The 22,681-nt window shown below is 41.2% G+C and overlaps 1 protein-coding gene across 1 annotated transcript in view; it reads right to left on the bottom strand.

Moving 5' to 3' along the window:
• Nucleotides 1-22,681, bottom strand: part of LOC102799087 (protein kinase C epsilon type-like) — a 106,450-nt gene that overhangs the window by 48,379 nt on the left and 35,390 nt on the right. The window contains exons 2-10 of the mRNA XM_006783506.2: nt 16,012-16,075; nt 5,531-5,699; nt 2,762-2,796; nt 2,583-2,671; nt 2,339-2,468; nt 2,060-2,202; nt 1,646-1,742; nt 1,289-1,557; nt 1,014-1,187 (exon numbers count right to left, since the gene is read on the bottom strand). Of these exons, the coding sequence (XP_006783569.2) occupies nt 1,014-1,187; nt 1,289-1,557; nt 1,646-1,742; nt 2,060-2,202; nt 2,339-2,468; nt 2,583-2,671; nt 2,762-2,796; nt 5,531-5,699; nt 16,012-16,075 (1,170 nt within the window). The remainder of the gene's footprint in view (nt 1-1,013; nt 1,188-1,288; nt 1,558-1,645; nt 1,743-2,059; nt 2,203-2,338; nt 2,469-2,582; nt 2,672-2,761; nt 2,797-5,530; nt 5,700-16,011; nt 16,076-22,681) is intronic.

Here is a 22,681-nt window from a genome sequence, read left to right as displayed (position 1 = left end):
CAAGTTTAAGGTTTGCTCATTTGACACCGAAGTGAATCCAGCAGACGTCACAGCGTAACAAGTCCAAGGCAAGGTGGCGTGCTTGAATCAAACTTCAGCTACCTACTGTCTTTACAGCAGGTAAGGGTTTAGACGTTTGGAGAACCATCACTGAAACTTTTTGATCACACCTCACTTCATTTGCACGGGTGGAAACACTCCACGTGGTTTAGCCAGGAGGCCTAAGGCGAGGAGCCTGAGTGTGAAGGAGGCACGTACCTCCCAGTGGTAAATGCACCGGACTATTAGCAGCACCATTTGTACCTCTGAACAATCCAACATCACTCAGGCAGGTTAAATATCAGCTAATGTTCTATCCAACATAATCCCCTGCCAAGCAGAAAAGTACACTGCTGCAGTGCACGTGTGAAAGCAGCTGTAGTGTGAGCACAAGATGTACGCAGTTTAACCCAACAATCGTTTTTCTATTAAGGAGAGGGGAAGAAAACAAAAGGAAATTACAAAAGAATTAACAGAAGACTGCCTAACAGTTTTTCTCAGGTTTTAAATGATCTTTTATCCCCTTTACTAATAATCTAATAAGACTAAATAATCAAAATGAGAAGAGCAGTAAAATCTTTTATCCTGAACATGTAAGTTATTTTTATCTTATTTCTTCAAATTCAACAAATGATCAAAGCTTTGGATTAAAGATGTTCAAAAGAAAAGCAGCAGAGAAAAAGTTCGAGAACAGCCTGCAGTTTGATTCAGGTTTTCCTGTGATGGATTTCACTTTCACTTGTTGGGTGAAAGTTTCCCTCTTTTTTAAATGTTTCTATTTTCATTCTTTTTAATCTGTTGTACTTTTGAAGTTTTCATCAAGAAACAAACAGCAAATGTTTTCTCCAAGAGAGCTTGTCAGCTTTGATGTACGATGGTACAGATTCTAAGTCCAATGCTGCCCCCTGGAGGTGCAAATAATGTCTGCATGTTTGTGTGCGTATGTGTTTGTGTGTGTGTGTTTGTGTCCCTACTTTAGTCTGGAAGCAGCAGAAGAGCTGTGTCAGGTAGGGGTGTCTCCTGGCCAATGCTAAGATCCGTTTCTCAGTCATGGTGCAGTCCACGTCGTCATCCTGCAGGATCACGTCTTTCTTCAGCACCTTGACGGCATAAACCTCGTCTGTGCCCTTCATCTCCGCCAGCATCACCTGGTCACATGACACAAACTCGTCTTTGTTTTCCGGTCCATCCTTTTCACTGCACATCTTACTGAATTTCACAAACAGAGCTGCAGAGGAAGTGAGCCCACCTTTCCAAAGCTTCCTTTCCCCAGAACTTTGATAAACACAAAGTCATGCAGGTTCATCCTCTTGGCCTCTGGAACGCTGTGACCTTTGACCTCGCCATTCGCCTGGCTTTCTTCGCTTTCCTCTCCGACGCTGTTCCCATCGCCTCCCGTGTGCGTGTCACACGTTACCGTGTCCACAGACGAGGAGGAAGACAGTGGGTGTGTTTTGTGCTCCTCTCCGCGGTGGTCAAACGACAGAGCCTTCCGGATGTTCTCCAGCTCCTTCACGTCTGCAAGAAAACCAAGAAAAATAAGAGCTGTGCGTGTGTCTCCATTCTGTTTGCTCTTCAGAGTTTAATAGTCAGAAAATGAGCCTACCCTGATCACACGGGGAGGTGGGGGCAGACTTTGAGCGATCGTCTTCTATCTGAGGGATCCCTGATAACGGCTGCTGAGGATCCTGAGCCTGAGTAAGCTGTTCACAGAAAACATGTCCCCATCAACATTTTCATCAAGAACTTATGATTCACGGTCGGTATGTTAACACCACATGCAGGCGACAGCGAAAACGCTCATCGCAAGGCTTCATAACAGGACTTCACACAGCAGCTGTTGACACCATAGTGCGTAGATCCATCTTTTAAGTACATGGTTTTTGACGGACACATCCCCAGTGGGTACGCCCCTCAATTAGTTTCCACTGTTTATTCAGAAAAACCTTTAAATACCATTAAATATAAAATTTAGAATAACTCTAAAGCCTCTCGAGAACACTCTGGCATATTTCCAAACCTTTTTCCGTCTCTGGGCACTGTTAGAGATCTTGTCTGGAGTGACTCCGAGGTCAGACAGGACTTTAGCGATCCCTCTGGCATCAACGCCACAGTTTGGAGCTACGTTACTCTCACAGCGTCTGTGTACATTCACCTTACAAACTGGGAAACGAAGCAAGAAGAGTAAGAACAGTTTCAGAACAGATTCTAGAAAGAGTTTATCCGAACGATAATATACAGACATCTTTAATTTGCTTACAGTTGTATTAGCTAAAGAACGTCACATGCTCACTTGTACCTTTACACTGGAGCCCCTGTCGCATCAGACCCCACAGCAGAGACCCACAGTGGTCACAGAAGGTGAGAACTTTAAAGTTGTGGATGCTGAACTTGTGCGGGACATTAACGCTGAATCTCTGAGACCCCACCTGCAGGATGCATCAAAAGACAGTAAGACAAACCTGCAAGGATCTAATGTTAGAGTGGTCCCTGAAATTTTTAAGAATCCGTGCGTAGGTTGTTAAAGTGTTTCACATCCGTACCTCCCCGACCATGTCGTCCTGCTTCTTCATGCCGGCACATTTGGTAATGATCAGCTCATGGCAGCGCTTGTGGACAACACAGGTACACACTGCAGCAGGTAGACACATACAACACACACATTAACAGGTTTTACGTGTGATTGAAGTGCAGCCACTTGTAAAGGTAAATATTGTCTTACCTTGACACTGATAGCCCTGCTTTCCTAAAACCCCCCTACAATCAGACAGAGATAAGAGAAATGTTAAAAAAAAAAGTGTTGTGGACTGCCCTCTTCATATTTTTTACATAATTTAGAAACTTTGATTCCCTTTTTCAAGGTTTATGTCACAATTTTAGAAGATTATTTAAGCTGCATTTAATAGAAAATAGAATATCTGATTTAGAATTGTTACAGTACTTTGATTTTGAAGGTCAAGCTTTATTGCAAGCCCCATAAAGGTTATGAGTGAACATCAATGTCTGAATGATTATAAATCTCATAGTAATGCTGGAAAACGAGTCCATTAATTTGTTACATCAGCTTCTACCAGGGCCTAGAAAAACGGCTTATCTTTCACCTGTATTAACTTCTCTTTACTTTGAATTTATAATCAGTCTTTCACAGATAAAGTCCTGAATGATGAGGACTCATTGTATTTGCTCAATGCAAATAATTTTTTTTTGATTTGTCTACTCTGTTCCAAAGTTTGGGTTTTGTCCTGTTTGTTACCACTAGAGCTGGCACAAACGATTATTTTCATAGTCGACTAGTCACCAATTATTTTTGCAATTAGTCGACTAATCAAATCCATTGGACATAAAACGTACAGCTTATTGCACTAGCATGTGTCTGCTCTTATATAACTATCATTAGCTTACAGCTTTAAGTGTTTAAGGTATGTGTTAACTAAAAATAAAGACAAGATGATAGTTTATTAAATTTTAATGAAATTTGCAGATTGTTTCAGTGAAGTTTAATAAACTCCTTGCTATCTAAAACATAACGGGACACCGGAGTATATTCTGGAGCATCTCACACTTCTGATAATCAGCTGTCTGCTTGATGTTTATTCAGCTGTGTAAAAACTATAACTTTAATCTCAGCCAAACCCATTTACTCAGGAACAAATAAAATACTAAAAAAAAGCCAAACAATAACATTTTTAAGTTATCTAAGTGACTTATATATCATGTTTAACCTGAGTAGCGAAAGACAGCATGGTTCGAAAACGATTATCCAGAGTCCGGTGTTCTCACGGACTCTAGTGAGCCTAGCCCCCAGCTAGCTATCGAGCTAGTGGGTAACAGACGTCTCCGAAAACGTCGGAGCGCTTTTGAAAATATGTGGTGTCTTGATAAACCGAGCAGATATTTGAAGTTTACACAGCTACATTCTCGCCTGAAAATATGTTAAACGTTTATTTTGTGACCCAGAAAGAATAATAAGAGTAATATTAAAACTAACTAGCTGCCGCCATTGTTGGAAACTGAGCTGGGCTGCGCTATGAATTCTGGGACAGAGCTTCTTCTTCTTCGGGGTTTAACGGCAGCTGGCATCCTTGTACATGCAGTGCTGCCATCTTCTGTTTCAGTCCGTTATTACACTCTTAAATCCTACTACTTATTCCTGCGTCTTTTGGGATCTTACAAAGCTTCAAACGACGCGTCGACTATTAAATCAGTTGTCGACGATTTTAATAGACGACGTAATCGGGACTAGTCGATTAATCGTGGCAGCCCTAGTTGCCACTTATCTTTTTCCTGCTTAACTAACTACAGCAGGCGCTTAAACCTGAGGCTGGTTCGACTGGAAGTGTCTCCCTGTTAAAAGGGAGTTCTTTCTCAGTTATGTCATTAACCAGTTGTTGTGGTTGTTTTTCTAAAACCGTGTGTCCTTACTTCCAATTTAAAGCAAATGTGTTTCATTTAATAAACGAGAAAGAAGCGCAGCTGTAAGCCAGTTTGTGGAAAAAGCCTTTTTGTGTTTAACATCATGCAAATTCTGCAGCATCTTCTCTTTCTCCTTTGGCTTTTTTTTTTTGCACACATACGGGAAGGTAGAGGTTGAAAGTTTTCCTCCTCCTAAAACTCTACCAGGAGGATGATGGGAGTCTAGTATTATTCTTCGGCAAGATTCAGTGGATTCTTCAGCCTCTGCAAAATGATGCAGTCTATGCTGGTTTCCGACACATTTATAAACGGGCAAGAAACGAAAAGTGGCGCTGTTCTCAAACCCACTGAAAGGGCGTATTTTTCAGAGATTATTTCAGGATATAACAGTGAGCTTACACAAAAATTAAACAGACTCCTTGCAGTTTTTTTGCTGATTCACCACATCACAGACCCTGACCACTCGGAGACCGAAGCACAGCTCCCTTGTGATTCTGATTACACATCAAACGTTCTTTCAGAGCGCAGCTGAAAGCGAGCGGAGCACCGAGGCCACATGGTTTCCATGTGAGTGAAGCTAACAGCCGTTTGTTGGGATGGAAACAAACACAGCTGGCTTTGTTTGTTACTCCCCACTTCACAGCATCCACTGTGCTTACGTGTAAACAAGAGAGCAGGTTATTACTGGGAGAAAATCGGGTTAAGGAAGTGAAACAGCGAACGCACATCAGTGAAAAGCAGCTATTGTAAAACGGATGTTTACACACAGCTGGTCAGTTAAGAAACTTTTTCTTTATTAACCCATCAACACTTCATACGTTCACTCTGAACCAACCTTGGCATTTTCAGTGAGAGACTCTGGATTCATTAACCTTTGATAGAAGGACTCGCAAATGCAATTGCTTTCATCTCTTTGCACTGCTGCCACATTCCCGTCCCGTCTTCAGTGCAGACACACTCTCATCTACAGTTTGTTGATTATTTTTCTTTCTTTATTTACAGGTTTCTTTCTGCTGATCTGTAACGACTGTGCGCATATTAATCACTCTATAGACATGAGCGTGCATGTGCTTCTAACCAGATGAAGTCCCTGCAGTGCGAGCAGTACGTGGGCTGTCTCAGGTAGGTGGCCATGAACTTGTGTCCGTTGACTTGGTGGACTCTCCGACGGACGGCACCTTGACGCTTCCTGGGACGCATCCGCTGTCGAAACACGCGCTCCTCATTTTCGGTAGAGCCTGCCGCTGCTGCACGAAAACACAACAAAAATAGAAGAAGGATGTTATGTTGTGTTACAGTTATGGTTTTATTTCCAGTCTCTTCAGTAAGCCAAACTAACGTGAATAAGCTCCATTTATTCCGCTTTTTGATAGTCAGTGCTTTATAATCTTGGTAACTCATGCTGGCATCTCCTGTAAATGAGCAACACCTGCACGATTGATGATAAATAAAAACTGCATTTCCAACAAGTAGCCAGTAGGTGGCAATGACACTACAGGGCTGGCAGTGTGTCCCTTTGGTGACAATCAACACATTAGTCCTTTTTCCTTAAACCAAGTCCCAGTGTTTGTGACCTCTGCTTTTCTTCTGGTTTAATTACTCAGGGGTTTCCCATGGCAGTGCAGAGGTTTCAATTACTGCCTGATCTTGTTAGGCTGTAGCTCAGGCGGTAGAGCAGGTCATCTACTGATCGGAAGGTTGGTGGTTTGATTCCTGGCTTCCCCTAGTCTGCATGCCAAATATCCTTGGGCAAGATATTAACCCCAAATTGCTCTCCGATGCATCGATCGGAGTATGAATGTGTGTGAATGTTACTTAAAAAGCACTTAGATCAATGTGCTTGTGCAAATGGGTGTGAATGGGTGAATGCACAAGTTGTGTAAAGCACTTTGAGTGCTCAGAAGAGTAGAAAAGCGCTATATAAGAACCAGTCCATTTACCATTTAATTACACACACATTTCATAGGATGAGTAAGTGAGAGCGGAAGACAAAGAGGTAAAGGAGAGGTCAGTTAAAGTCAAGTAAAGAGGAGTAAGGGAATAGAGCAAAGACTTCACTTTGAAACTTTGTAGAAATAGAGGTGGTGAGAATTAAAAAAAAATAGAAATGAGGTCGTTTGTATTTATTAAATAGGCCAAATTGTTCAATTTGATGTGTTAATACACCCAGATCTATCATATTGTGCCATTTGGATAGAAGAACTCCATGTGGACTACAAGCATTATCACTCACAACTAAACTCCGAGTACTGTGTGTTACATTCCACCTGACAGCGTGTATATTTTGGAGACGACTCAAACTCACTGAGAACATTTAAAAAAAGAACAATTGAATAATTCAGTCCTGCGATATAATTGATTTGCATTTTTGATATGACTGACGCTGCGCGAACATCTGTCTTCTGACTCTGTCGGCCACATGTGCCGTCGAGTATGCATTTCCAGTTTCCTCAACAGCCGTGGCTTGAGAACTCCAAACATCCTCTCTCTTTGATCTTACATTATTCAGCATTCAACAACGCTCATCGTGTAGGAAAGTAAAGCAAAGAGCAAAGCTCATCTGGGACCCTGACAGAGCAGCTGCTGCCAGTGACAGCCCAGGCTCAGCTGATATCCTCCAACACACCCAACTGGACAATCTCAAATAGGGAAAGCTATTTAAGCTACTGCAGCATGCCCATCTGCAAGCTGCTCTGCACCCCAACCCCACCACATCTCCCTCTTTCCATTTAACGCTCTGACTACATCAGCGTCATATCTGCTGTCACTGACGCTTGTTCTGTTCTGCGCTTTGCTCTCAACTTTTTTTTCCACTGGCAACACCTGCAGCACTTTATCTCCCTCCCTCTGGAGGAATATGAGTTCCCAATGCTCCTGCAAATACATGAACTTGAATGCATGAAAACTTGGTTTGCTAGCTAAAAAAAGACACGTCTACATCAACTTACATGGAACCTGCTGAATGCTATAACGCTTAATGATTCTTGTTCATACATATCGCATGTTTGCTCATGTATTTGGAGGTTTGAGAGATTGGCAGTGAAGCATTTTGCCTCTCTCTCCAAATACTAGAGCCAAACATGTGACAGATCGTTACACTTATTTCTATTTCTTTAAATTAGGGGAGTTCCTGGACTAATCTGATAGTTCTTTAGGTGACAGAAAAAACATTAAGAATATTCGAGTGGTCTAAAACAGCGGTCCCCAACCCCCGGGCCTCGGACCGGTACCGGTCTGTGAGTCATTTGGTACCGGACCACGAGAGTTGAGGCTCAGGTGTGAAATGTATAGTTTTCAGGGTTTTTATCGGTTTTCAGCGTTATTTTGTTATCGTTTTTATCGTTTACTCGGTTTTCCTGGGTCTTTTCACGTGTGTTACGAATAAATCTTCTTTTTTTTCGGTACCGGTACTAGTTTTATTTTGTTGTATTTATCCGCGACACCTTAAAGGCCGGTCCGTGAAAATATTGTCGGGCATAAACCGGTCCGTGGCGCAAAAAAGGTTGGGGACCGCTGGTCTAAAAGACAGAAGACACTTAAAACTGAGCAGATTGTAAATGCACAGTTTCCTGTGTAACCTTTCTAACCAGTATAATGCTGGTTAGTGCGGTCATAATCGGTTTACTTTCCACCTGTGCTCGATTATGACTTCCATTCAGATAGAGTGGGAGAGAAGGTAGTAGCAAGTGGGATGGTGACATCTTCAAACGGGTAACTGTTGTTGTAGATTAATGCTATAAGAATAATATGTTTAACCGACCAGTATTTCTGGATATGACTGGACATGTGCATGCCTGTTTTAACACATTGTTAGCTTATAATGTGCCATTAATCACCATTTAAACGACTACAATCACAGTTAAGGTCAAATACAACAGTTGTCATGTCTTTTAGAGCTTTTTTCTTGGAGGTCAGAGGGTCGAAAAGTCTGGACAAGTGATATACATCAATTTCAAAGTCATGATGTTACAAAAAAAAGGAGACAACAAACATGAAGAGATGGATTTTTTTGGGTGAGTATTTCACATTTTGCTGTTATGCGGTGGTAGCTGACGGAAGACACTAAAAGAACAGAGAAAGTGAGAAAGAAAGCTACTGAAATAAAGACATAGACAACAATGTTTTAGCTGGGGGAGAATTGCAAATCACAATCTGAAGTAAGAACAAATGGTAAAATGGTAAATGGCCTGTATTTGTATATATCCAGTCATCCACCCATTCACACACTGGTGATGGCAGCTACATTGTAGCCACAGCCACCCTGGGGCGCACTGACAGAGGCGAGGCTGCCAGACACTGGCGCCACCGGGCCCTCTGACCACCACCAGTAGGCAACGGGTGAAGTGTCTTGCCCAAGGACACAACGACCGAGACTGTCCAAGCCGGGGCTCCAACCGACAACCTTCCGATTACAAGGCGAACTCCCAACTCTTGAGCCACGATCGCCCGAAGAACAAAGAACAGAACAATTTAAGACCTGTGGTTAAACTCACGTGCAGTATTTCCCATTCAAATTTGGCTGGTTTGTGTAACTTAGCTTGAGTTCTGCTGTGTTTTCTCAGAGTGAACCCCAGTGATTGTGGTGATGTAATAACTGAACTTTCCTCTGGTATCACCACCTTGTCAAACTTTACATCTCCAGTAGCACCACTCTCTAAGCCTCAAAGTCTACATTCCTTCCTGCCTGTCATGTTCTGCTTGTCATCAGTCTTACTCCTTCAGCCCCTTTGCCATCAGCATCGCCTAGCAACTGATGACTGCTGCCTGGCAACAGTGTTAGACTTGGTGTCTTACACTAGGGAAGGAGTCAGGGTTGGAGGTTGGCAGCGGTAGAAAGGTTGCTCCTCTGTCACGTCCTTATCATGACCCCAAAAGTTAGACTTAAGTAGGCCAATGCTTGCATTCTTTTTTGGCTTTCAAAGTCAGGAACATATTGACAGATAGTCTCTGATATTTGTTGAGATGCAGCACGCTAGTATCAAATGTTACCTTGAAGATGAAAGGCCTGAAGAATTTTGTGAATAAATCTGAACATCATCTCCCTGCCATGAATGAATTCAATCTCTGAATCCTGAAGGATATCTGGATGCAGATTCATTTGTAACATTGTCCACCAGGCCAGTGTTCTTCAGGTCAGTGTTGATGTTCAACACTTTTATGCTGGGCAGCGCCAAGCTTGCATTTTCATGCAAATGCATCCACAGTGTTTCAAGTAATTTGAAAAATGAATAGTCAGACAAACCAAGTAATCACATTACATCCTGGGTGAGTGAAGGAGGTAAACATAACTGCAAAGTTATGTTTATCTAAAATATAGATATTTACTGTTGCAAGGATTTTAGTCCAGAGGGCCCGGTGGCGCCAGTGTCCGGGAGCCTCGCCTCTGTCAGTGCGCCCCAGGGTGGCTGTGGCTACAATGTAGCTGCCATCACCAGTGTGTGAATGTGTGTGTGAATGGGTGAATGACTGGATGTGTAAAGAGCTTTGGGGTCCTTAGGGACTAGTAAAGCGCTATACAAATACAGGCCATTTACCATTTACCATAATGGCACGATATACTGGAAATGTTTTGGCTCCACATCCATGATGTGAAGCTCAGACTCCTCAGGCCAGGCAATCTAATCTCCCTTTCTTTGGTTTTGGTGAGTATGTGCAAATTGCAGCCTCGCTTTCCTGTTCCTAGCTGACAGGATTGGTACCCAGTGTGGTCTTCTGCTGCTGTTGTTGCCCATCTGTTTCAAGGTTTGACGAGTTGTACCTTCAGAGGTGTGTGCTCACCTGCATACCTTGACTGTAATGAGTGGTTATTTGAGTTACTATTAGCTTCCATCAACTCAAAGAAGTCTGCCAGTTCTCGTCTGGCGTCTGCCATCAGAAAGGTATTTTCACCCAGAGAACAGCTGCTCACTGGGCATTTTCCTCTATTTTTGGACTATTTTCTATAAACCCTACTGAAAGTTGTGCAGGAAAATCAGAGTAAAGTAGCTTTCTCTGAAATACTGAGACCAGCCCATCTGGCACCAATGATTATGCCACGTTCAAAGTCACTATATCACCGTTCTTTTTTTTTTATTGTGTGCTTTTTTTGTGCGTGGCTTTATTTTGAGCCCCTACTCTATTAACCTATTTCTATTCTGATGCTCAGTTTGAACTTTGAACAGCAGGCTGTTTGACCATATTCTCATGCATAAATGTGCTGGTTTCTGCCATATAAGCAGCTGAACAGGTATACCGAACAAAGTATTTGGTTGGTTAGTTCAGCGGTCTCCAACCCCCAGGCCTCGGACCAGTACCGGTCCGTGAGTCATTTGGTACCAGGCCGCGAGAGTTGAGGCTCAGGTGTGAAATGTGTGGTTTTCAGCGTTATTTTGTTATCGTTTACTCGGTTTTCCTTGGTCTTTTCACGTGTGTTATGAATCAATTTTCTTTTTTTCAGTACCGGTACTAGTTTTATTTTGTTGTATTTATCCGCGACACCTTAAAGGCCGGTCCATGAAAATAATGTCGGGCATAAACCGGTCCGTGGCGCAAAAAAGGTTGGGGACCGCTGGGTTAGTTTATGTTGTATGTATTTGGTTAATAAGATTTTTTATTTTTTTATCAATAAAGAACTCACTAAATTGTTGTGTGTCCTGGAGGAAGCCATAGTCAGTGCTTACTTGTAATTTTATTTTAATTTTTTGCTGTTGTTATTGTTTCTTTATCTGTTTCATATTAATGTTAATATTTAGTCAACACAAAAGTGAGGTGACCCACTACTATCAGTATACGGCAGCGGTCCCCAACCTTTTTTGCGCCACGGACCGGTTTATGCCCGACAATATTTTCATGGACCGGCCTTTAAGGTGTCGTGGATAAATACAACAAAATAAAACTAGTACTGGTACCGAAAAAAAGAAAATTGATTCATAACACACGTGAAAAGACCCAGGAAAACCGAGTAAACGATAAAAACGATAACAAAATAACGCTTAAAACCGATAAAAACCCTGAAAACCATACATTTCACACCTGAGCCTCAACTCTCGCGGCCCGGTACCAAACGACTCACGAACCGGTACCGGTCCAAGGCCCGGGGACCGCTGGTATACGGTATCCCGTGTGCCAACAGACAAGTCTGTATTAAGCATGTGCATCTTAAGCATCGTTTTTTCATCACTTTCACAGAAGTTTAACAGATGATAACAAAAAGGGTCAGACAAAACACACACATTACACTTGATTTTAGCAGCAGAGTATGACCCTGGAGACAACAAGGCTTTGTGAGAGTGTGTGTGTGTGTAGGTGTAGCTGCTTCCACAACCCCGTGCTTGTATTAAAGCTAATAGGCTGATTGCTGTTCTCAGGCCTGACAGTTCACCCATGTCTTCTTTGCTATGCAAACACATTTAAGTAACGACTGCAATTGCAGTAGATCACAAACACACAGGCACAGAAACATACGGTATGCCACTGCAAAGAAACAACAAGGAGCAGAGTCCCAGCAGGCAATATAGCTTTAGAGTCCATTTACGAAAAACAGGGAAAAGGAAAATTAATATTTCCTGCAGAAAAACCTAATGAGACCTCTTTGTCACTCTCCACTGATCTCCCTCTCAATCACTTTCAATGATGTAACTGGTCCATTAACGAACACTCCACTTTACTAATCAATTTATCACCCCACAACCACTCCCCTTCTCCTCTCGCGACCTCTGAATAACTCCCCTTCTGCCTTCTCTCTCACAGTCTCTCATGTCTCTCCAACATACCATAAAAATGCAATTAGGTACAGATTAGATGTACCAATGTTAACTTTTCACCTCTAGTTCAACATTCTGTTAATAGGAGGCCCGATTGAAAAGCTCCACAAGTATGAAGAGAAATTTCAAAATAAAAGTTTCTACAAAAAGATGATTTGCAATATCACTGTATTTTGCTAAACATGCGCATATCACTTAGTAGTTACATCTCAACAACAATAGAATAGAATAGAATAGAATAGAATAGCTCTTTATCGTCACTGTTGCAAGAACAATGAAAGGCAGTTTGGCATCTCTCCATGTGTGTGAAATACACAATAGCGTAAGTATTTGCAAAATAACACAGACAAATTTACATTTACACAAGAAAGATATGTACAAGTTATACATACACATGCAAACATACGGATATGATATTGACTTTCTGCTGAAGTCGGCCAGTATAAATGTCTCTGCTGTGTGTGACCAGCCCCACCGTGCGTGGCTCTTTGTGAGTAGTTCTTAACTGAGCGGTGGTTTCCCTTAAGTGACGGCGGCCTCCATTATTTTGTTTGGCCTGCCTGGTTATTGTTAATAGCAGTGTTGCTGTCTTTTTCTGTTGAAGCCTTATAGTTGTTTTCTTTGTTGAAGTGGTCACTATCTCTTTGGGTTGACCTGTCCGATTTATCATTAAAGCAGCGGTGCTGTCTCTTTTTGTTGTTACTATTTATATGATTATTGAGTTAATTGATTATAATAAAGACTTATTTTGTGTTAAATACCTCTGCCTGGCGTTCTTTTCATTTCAACCCGGATCCAACTGTTACTGTCTCCCACCCTCTTCGCCTAGCTTTTATGTGGGGACGTAACAAAGTGGTGCCGATTGCCCGCTCTGCTGCCCTCACCACCCGCTGCACTTTCCTCGTGTTCTCCACAGTGCAGCAGTTGAACCTGAGTGTGCAGCAGTGAGTCAGAAGGGTCTCGATGGTGGAACGGTAGAAGTTCACTAGCAGTCTCTGGGGTCTGTGACTTCTTCAGTCTGAAGTCCGAGACTGAAGAAGTCACTTGGATGAGTGACGAAACGTTTCTCCCACAAAACGCTACGTCCAGATGAACAGAATCAACTTTTGGAGATTTACTTTCCTGGATGATTGAGAATGCATCAAGATATCCAGGCATTGCTACAAATCACCCAAACTGGCACAGCTGGCATTTCGAAACAAATGAATGCACAAAGCTGTAAAGGATGTCACCATGGCTACATCCATCCGGTGGTGTAATAATTTCAGATTTTCACTGCATGATAGCAAATATAATTCACAAAAACAATAATATTGCAAAATTGATTGAAAATCTGAAAAATGGATGCTATCGGTCAAAATCATCCTCAGCTTCATTTTATTTACTTAGCTGAAGCAAACATCAGATATGCAATGCTCAGTTTTTATACTGCAGTGACTCAGTCAGGCCGTGCACAAACTGAAGTCAAAGCTCAGTGTAGAGCCACACAGCTGCAGTGCTATGGTTAGCTTACACTGCTCAAAATGGAGAAGAAAAACCACTGCAAGAGAAGACAATAAATCAATAATTAAACTAAGTATTAATTCATTATACTTCATTCATTCCAATGCTTGACTCAACACTGTAACAACAGCCTAACTATACTTTTGTCTATGACTAAGGAAGCAGGTTTGCTGCGGGAAGTACCTCGCTCCACAAGTGAGAAGTTGCTGCAGCAACAGAAAAGTGAACCGGTTAGTGGTTGTCAGCTTACTTTAGTCAGGCATAGTGTGGTTGCAGAGTAATGGTTACTGAAAGGGAAGAGAACCACGATAAATTGGAAAGTGATTCTGTTGCCCTAACTGGGCTGGGCTGATTATTTCATCATGTGCGAATATTTGACATATCAGTTCTTCATTTTTATATATCTCGAACCTTGTGTCCATCTTTTACATGCAGTCTATGGGGCCTCAGCATTTAGTCAAAGCATCAACGATTATAGTCTCGTTGCAAGTGTAAGTACTAGTTCTGTATATCACATCAGTATCTGCACTCCTTCTCAACCACACTGTTACATCTCTGTTTTTGCAGCGAAACATACAGCGACACGTAGGAGTACAAGATTACAGCTCGAGGCTCTCTCGAAGCACTGTGTCTCACATCTTAAATGATGAGGTGATCTCTGAGTTTACAGTCAAACTCTGATTGCATCATTTAACTTATACCGAAGAAGATATCATCGTCATAGAAACACGTAGGGAATCTGACACATCTATTTCCTAATGTAATGCTGCGAATTCCGTGCAGTGACAGGGTGACTCACTCCTGACTTCACGTTCTCACCGAGTAACAAAAACAAAAAAGAGAAGTAACTTAGAACTAAACACACATATCTGTTGGTTCATCTAACACCAACATTGTTTTTACATTCTCTTTGTTCCTCTATTCCTAATTCCAAATTATTGTCATTTCTAAAGTGTATGCTGCATTATAGAGCAAAAACCTACTTTCTCTTAACACAAATGGAGCACTTACATTATTGCTTTCACTTTCCTTTCACTTAACACCCACTAAAAGCTCAAAAACTGCACATTAAGATTATTAGAGAAAGGATGTGAAACTATAATGACGATCAGTATGAGTGCAGTCATTTAACAAAGGCTGTGGAGACTGTTCTGGTTTTTTTATATTAGATATTTTTTTCCTTAATCTGGTGGACTTTTGCAAATCAAGAGGTTCAAACTTTTTTTGTTTAACGACCATTTTTATAAATGAAATTGAAAATAGCAGCTTTTTGCTCATGTTTTTACAATTTTGCCATCATTCTGTGTTTCTGGGAGACTTTACACATCACTATTTTACCTTTTTTACCTCTATCAGAAAAACTATATGGACTGTAATTTCTTTTTTTTATGACAGTTTAAATTTGAGGAAGGCTTTGAGTTGTGCATACTTAGGGCATCTCTTTAAGTGACAAAGCCAAAGCTGTCTTCTACACTTTACATGCACTTATTCCCTTCTTCTGACTGTGTCTTTGCTAGCACTTAAAATAATATTGTTAGGTTGTTTTTAACTATATTCACTGCATGTACAATTCCAGTATTTTATTTTAAAACCACATAACATGTATTTGTCTCTGTGCAATACAACCAAAAAGGCCAAAGGATGTACCTTAACAACACAACAAGGAGGGCCAAAGTAGTATACTTGAGCTACTGCAGTTAAAAACTTTAACTTTTTAACTGTTTCTAACTGCATGATAAGAGATTAATGGTGTAGTCTATGCTTTTATTTTAGCTCTGACATACCTTTGAACTGTACTTACATATTTAACTCAAATACATCACTACTAGCGTTGTTATTACAAAATGCAAAATAACAAATTATTGAACTGTCATTGCATATTTGCGTATCCTATTACTCTGTCCCATCTTAAAGATAGTGTTATTAATATCCTATTTATTGTCAATATTTGTTATATGAGCTTATTTGAATTTTTTGATATAATTTATTAAAGGTTATAAAACATGCTGCAAATATGTATAAGGACTTTGCACACATGCAAGATGTTTTAATACATCTGAATGTGGCAACACTGGTTTTCTGCAATACAATGAGGAGAAGGTGTGAATGTAGCATCAGCTGTGAGAGTCAGAGTGACTTGACAAACACAGGCTTTTGCCTCGTAATACAACATCTTCATCATCACTTTACACTGAAAGCTCCTGCGACAGTTACACAGCAGCTTTTAACAAGAGATAAGTGAGACCGAGAGCTCTGTGTTACATACATGGCAGACCCCGCTGAGCTTCATAAAACAGTGTCACTGAGTTCTTACCTTCACTGGAAGATCCTGATAGGTCAATAACAACATACACCTTCCCCTCTGGTTCCAGGTCAATCTGCAGAGAGAAAGGTAATGAGGAATAAAATAAGAAAGAGACAAAAAAAAAATTAGACAAACTCGTACTAAACGATGCCGAATTAGCAGCTTATGCTGCAGTGTACTCATAGGAGTCAACTTAATTCCTTTTATACTAAATGAAACTGAATTATTTCCTGAAAATAAGAAAATGATTCTTTAATAAATAATAATTAATTAACAATGCTTCTCTACTTCTTTACGTGTTAGGACTAGGGCTGCCACAAACTATTATTTTGATAGTCGACTACTCACCGATTATTTTTGTGATTAGTCGACTAATCAGATCATGCATCCATTGGACGTAAAACATACAGCTTATTGCACCAGCAGCATCTGCTCTTATATAACTATCATTAGCTTACAGCTTTGGGTTTGAAAACGATTTGCCGGGAGTCCGGTGTTCTCACGGGCTCTAGTGAGCTATCGAGCTAGCTGGTGGGTAACAGACGTCTCCGAAAACGTCGGAGCGCTTTTGAAAATATGTGGTGTCTTGATAAACTGAGCAGATATTTGAAGTTTACACAGCTACATTCTCGCCTGAAAATATGTTGATCGTTTATTTTGTGACCCAGAAAGAATAATAAGAGTAATATTAAAACTAACTAGCTGCCGCCATTGTTGTTGTTGAGCTGGGCTGCTATGAATTCTGGGACACAGCTTCTTCTTCTTCTTCGGGGTTTAACGGCAGCTGGCATCCTTGTACATGCAATGCTGCCATCTTCTGTTTCAGTCCGTTATTACACTCTTAAATCCTACTACTTATTCCTGCGTCTTTTGGGATCTTACAAAGCGTCAAACGAAGTGTCGACTAATCGTGACTAGTCGACTAATCGTGGCAGCCCTAGTTAGGACCATTCACTCACTAGAGATAAGATAAGATAGACGGAGATAGAAAGCATTGCAGTTATGAAAAGCATTAAACAAAAGACATGCAAATATGTAAAACATGTCATTTATCATTGCACGTTTAAGGAAATCAGTGTTTGCAAGGATGTTACGAGGCAGCTAAAGCAGCTAGTTAGCAGAGTCAATAAGAGTAGCTTATGTATTGTTTTGGTTGTTTATTGTATTGTATTTATGCTTTGTTTTTTTTAATGATACTATTAAATGGGGTTTTTATATACTCCTGATAGAACAATGATTCATTGCAAACCTTTATAGAGAGCGACTGATGCAAAAATAATATCTATCAAAATATGAAGCTGCTAGACTTGCAGAGAGAAAACAACTGCAATAGATATTTCTGATTATACCGCCCAGCGCTATCTATGTTGGTTAGATATCCTGAGTAAGCGGAAAATCACACTGAATGATGTCCGTAGCTTCATGTGCTCAGATAACTCTTAAGTGACTCAGCAATTTATAACAATCAGGCGCTATCAGTTTTAAAATGCATGAACTTCATGCAGCAGTAAGACCATTTAAATATATATGATATAATTCAAATGAAAAATAATTTAAATGAAGAGGTGAGAAGATGGGGGACACAGGTGAGTCTGGTAGGGATTTAAGCCCCGATTAGGGTGCGTCTTTGACCAAACGGTACATCTTACAAGACCATCATCCAGACAATGCCTGCAAGTGAAGCCAGAAGCAGAAGGTTGCCAAGGCTGCAGCGGACTTGCGTGCCACAGGAGACCAACATGGAAACCACAGGGCGAGTGAGATAAAACCAGCTGCGAAGTTGTTACTCTGACAAGCGAACAGGGCAAGAGATGCAAAGTGAGATGTAGACAAAGGGAACCATTAAAAATCCTTCCACAGCTTCACCTGAAGGCACCTTGTGAGTGTTGCATCCTCTAAACACATCTTTTAGGCTGGAACTGAGCTAAACATCAAGTGAATTCTAACTTTCAGGCAGGGTCAAAAGTGCAAGCAAGTAAAGGAAAGAGGTGCACTGACTCACAACACAAGGGGAAAAAACATGAGTTTCCTAGAATTACTAGCTTTATTCCAATACCGCTGGAAACCAAAACTGCAAATTAAATTAAAATATAATTTTCCAGCCACCTAGCCCTACAAACAACTTCCCAGATTTGATACCATCTGAATTTGAAAACGCATAAAAAATCCAGACTTTTAGACAAGGGGCACGTGGTCTGATGGAAAAGTGCTTCTCAATCTGCTATCACTATGCACCATCACTGCAAGCTAATTAGCAGAGATCAGTGGAGCAAGAACAGGGGGTGCATTACCCTGCTCTGCCTTCCCTTCTTCAAAGTTTCAGTCACCTTGTCTGAGTTACAGTTAGAGTGGCAGGTATGTAAATGTGAGGTCTGTTTTGTCAAATGTTTTTGCATGCTATGTTGCTCTCTTGCGTGCACAATTATGCAATGAAAAAACACAAACCCTACCAAAAGAAGTTTTAAATAGGGGATCATTCAAAGGAAAGCCCTATGATGTGATTGTTTCACATGTGGTTTTCACAGTATTTTCCGTTATGTGCTTATGGTATTGGAAAAAAAAGCAACGCAACTAAAAAATATTTACCAACCTGTGAGAAACCGTACAACTGTGGCATCCTGTTGGGCCAAAATATCACAGTGCCACTTGCAAGACACACTGGCAATGTGGCAAGAAAGTTCAAGGAAAAAACTGCTGTGGCGTGCAGTTGAGATTGACACATATCCTGTCAGACACCCACACGTCAAATATATACCTCACAAACACTCACAGCCACACTCTCACACGTATAAGACCCATATGCAAATATCGAGGAGTCTGAATGGTTTTAGGGAGACGTTTAGGGAAGTGGAGATTATTGAGTGCCTGCACGTGTGTGTGCATACAGTATACATCAAAGCATGTATGTCTGCGCCTTAGCACATTTGAGCAATCTGATGAAAGCGGGTACTGGCTGAAGGGTTCACTGAGTTTCTACCAGCAGATTGTACCACCCACGGTGGTGATAATCCCAATGTGAACACACACATTCACACATTCACACGCACACTGTGAACAGCAGTAAGCGAAGACTCGTGCAGTGAAGGCGAACAGGCGTGGGTTCAGTAATGTATACAGTAAGAGATGGAAAGCAGAGAGAGGGAGACGGATGAGGGGGAGGACAGAGAAAGTTTGTTGGCTCGTTCCAGTACGACAGTGAAGGAGAAGGAGGGGGAAGAGGGTAGCACTCTTCCTGATCTTTTTCTTTTTTTTTTTTGCAGTTGTAGTTGTTAAAACACATTTTATATCCACTACTTGTTCCTGGAATGGCACTTCTTTTTCCTTCCCCGCTTAATGGATCTTCATCATTAGGCAGGACAGTACACTGTGAACATTTTGAGGTTTAACAAGATAATTATTCTCATCCATCTGCATTTTCTAGAAGAACAAACGGAAGGAAGGAAGTCATTGTGGCAGATGGACAGATGAGAGAGGCAAAAAATTACCATGAAACTGACAGAGGAGGGACAGTCGCATTCTGGTGACAAGACTGAACGATCTATAAACAACGAAATTACTCAGATTCGGGCTGTTTTTGTTGCCTCTGTCAATCAAGCAAAGAAAGTGTGTTGTCTTTGTGACAGATATGGAAAGAACATGTAGGTGTACTGACAAGTGTATTGGGGATGTGTTGTTTTTCTAAACCCATACGCACTAAAATTATCCAGGGTAAAAATGTTTTATAGAGAGGGATTGACATTAAGTGTAGTTAAAAGTCAGGCGGATTGTTTGGAAGCAGTAAAGCAGGCCAATGATAACTGTTTTTGATGAATAAAATGGGCTGTTTCCCACAACTGCTACAGGACCGGAAGTCTTTTTGCAACCAGAAGTATAACAATCTGGCTGTTCATCCACCCATCCACCTTTGCTTATTCAAGCCTGAGTCATGGAGGTAACAGTTCCTTTAGTAACCTCCTTTTCCCGGCTAACAAGGTGTTCTCAACCCTCCTGAGAGATCTATGCAAAAAGCAGAAACCAGATCCTGAGAAAGTGCAAACCTTCCATCACTCGGTTACTCTGATAAATCATTCCCCTTTCCATACATTTTTTGTACAGAACTGGTGACAAAAGGCAGCCTTGGTGGAAACCAACACAACTGGGAATGGCCTGTAGCAATATACCCCTACTATATACCCCACCCCGAGATACCCCATACTCTCAAAACACCCCAACACACCCACATACATGCTCAAGGGGATAAACAGTTTATCCGGCGTTCTGGATAGGACAATAACCAGATTGTTCCTCCTGAGTCCGAGGTTTAACTAATGGATAGACTCTCTTCTATAGGACTCCGGTACAGATCTTCCTAGGGAGGCTGTGGATTGTGATCCCCCTTTAATTAAAGCACACTCTCTGTTCCACCTTCTTAAAAAGGCAAACCATCCAATGGTCTGCCAATCCAGAGGGATCGTGCCAGATCTCTGTGCAAGGATGGGTCAACCAAGACAACCCCACAACATCAAGAGGGTTAAGGAACTCAGGCTGAATCTCATTGGCCCCAGGGCCCCTTCTACTTGGGTGGATGAGAGTTGTGTAGTGATGGATAAGGTACCCCCCACATTCCTAAAGTGCTTCCTCTATGGAAGCAGTTGAGGAGATCATCCAAGTATTCCTTCCAACACCCAACTATATCCACAATGGAAGTCAGCAGTGCTCCATCCCCGCTGACCAGATGATTTTCCCCTCCCTAGTCATCTGATGGCTTGCCAGAATTTCTTTGAGGGCAGCCAAAAGTCCTGCTCCAGGGCCTTAACAAACTCCCCACACACCCAAGTTTTTTTTAATGAAGGTCCATGCTGGTTATTTGGGATGTGCCTGACGAGGCCCAGCAGACAAAGGCCAGGTAACCAGGCACTCTCTCTAAACCCTTTAAAGACCAATCACCTGCAAAGTTAAAATTACCAATTACTGTTTGGCATGTAGTTGGCAAATGTTTGCAGACATTTTCCAGCCCATTCTCACTCCCGAGGCGTAATATATTGACGATTTGTCAAGTCCCGAGGCATTCCTGGGGAACGCGAAAGGTGACCTTCCGCATTCTTATGCTACGCACCGGGTTAGGGATGAAATCCAGTAGAATGACGCTCCCGTGGTAATACACATTCCAGCCATGTATTCCAGCCCTAACCCTAACCATAACCTTATCCCTAACTTTAACCAACCTAACTTTAATTTAAGTTAAAAAAAAACGTACATGCGTAGAACGGTTCTCATGTTTCCTAATTTTCCCGATCTCGTAACATAGGGACGGGTTGTCACCTGGCGCAAAATGTTACGCTTTGGGAGTGAGAACGTGTTGCATGTTCCATGCAAACTACAGGCAACTGTAGCAATCTGCTAACGACGAATCGCATCATTTGCCAACAAATTTTCCCTAGCAATCTGAGATTGTCCATAATTTTTGCCTGGAAAAGGAAGGTGTAGGTAATTTTAGTTCTACCCATATGGAAAAGATATATATAAATCTGATAAAGTTTGTATCTGTCTTGTATGAAACTTGTATGAAAAGCATACAAGAGTGAAAACACATATAAGATCCCTTGAAAAATTATATAATGAAACTTGTATGTTTTGGATACTTACTAACAAAATATATGAAAGTAATGAGAAAGTGGCCACTTTCATGAGTAAATCATATATGTTTTTACTGTTTCTTTCCCATATGGGTACATTTACAATAAAAGAATATGTGAAGCCCCAAACTTAAAATCAGAGACCTACACAACAAACAATCGAAAGTATAAACACTGGTGTAGAGCCTTAGAATGGAAACAACATCAGGAAAGAAAAAAGCGCTGTGTCCATCAGGACCTCAAAGATCACAGCACACATGCACACAGTGCCTTTGAGGTCACAGCTCTCCATTCATCTGCTGCTACTGAGCATGCTCAAACTCACAGGTGCAGATGTCACTAAATATAGATGCTGAAGAGGAAGGAAAAGGCCCTTCAGTGTGCATGCGTGTACGTCCGCTGGTTTTGTTATTATGAATTCTCTCCCATACACATGGCACACGCTCTAGATTTACTTGTCATCGCGTTCGACTGGTAAAAGGAACATTTTAAGATTAATCAGGGAATAACTTCATCATGTGACTTCACATAAAACAAATCCATTTTTCAGTTTTCATAAAAATCAAACATGTTAATGTGAGACGTAAGTTAATCCAATCTAGATTTGATTGGTTATAAACAACACAATGCTGTATATCTGCTACTTTATTTCACTGGCAGATCAAACGTCACATGGTTTTCATCACTGTGCATATTGTGTTGTATATCAAACAAGGAGTCAAATTTAATATATATTTTTTCTTTCGAAAAGCTGTACACTTATTTATAGCGGAAAAAACACACACACAGACACACACAGACAAACAAATGCACACATAGGATAATTAAATTGCAGCCTTTAACTCAATTGAGCAGGTTTTCCTCCATCCTGCCTCATCTGCCCTAATGCATCAAAAGCGTGTGTGTGTGTGTGTGTGTGTGTGTTTGTGGTTTATGTTAATAACTGTAAAGTGCTGAGATGATCAGTCATTCTGTTCAATCTTTTAACACCATGAATGTTCATCACAATCATCCTTTTTCTGTGTTTGCTCTCACACACCTGCTACACTCTCTGCCCGAGTCAT

Source organism: Neolamprologus brichardi, chromosome 13 (genome assembly GCF_056152115.1).
Source record: "Neolamprologus brichardi isolate AB-2024 chromosome 13, ASM5615211v1, whole genome shotgun sequence".
Taxonomy (NCBI): Eukaryota; Metazoa; Chordata; class Actinopteri; order Cichliformes; family Cichlidae; genus Neolamprologus; species Neolamprologus brichardi.
This window is presented reverse-complemented; position numbering and strand designations above follow the sequence as displayed.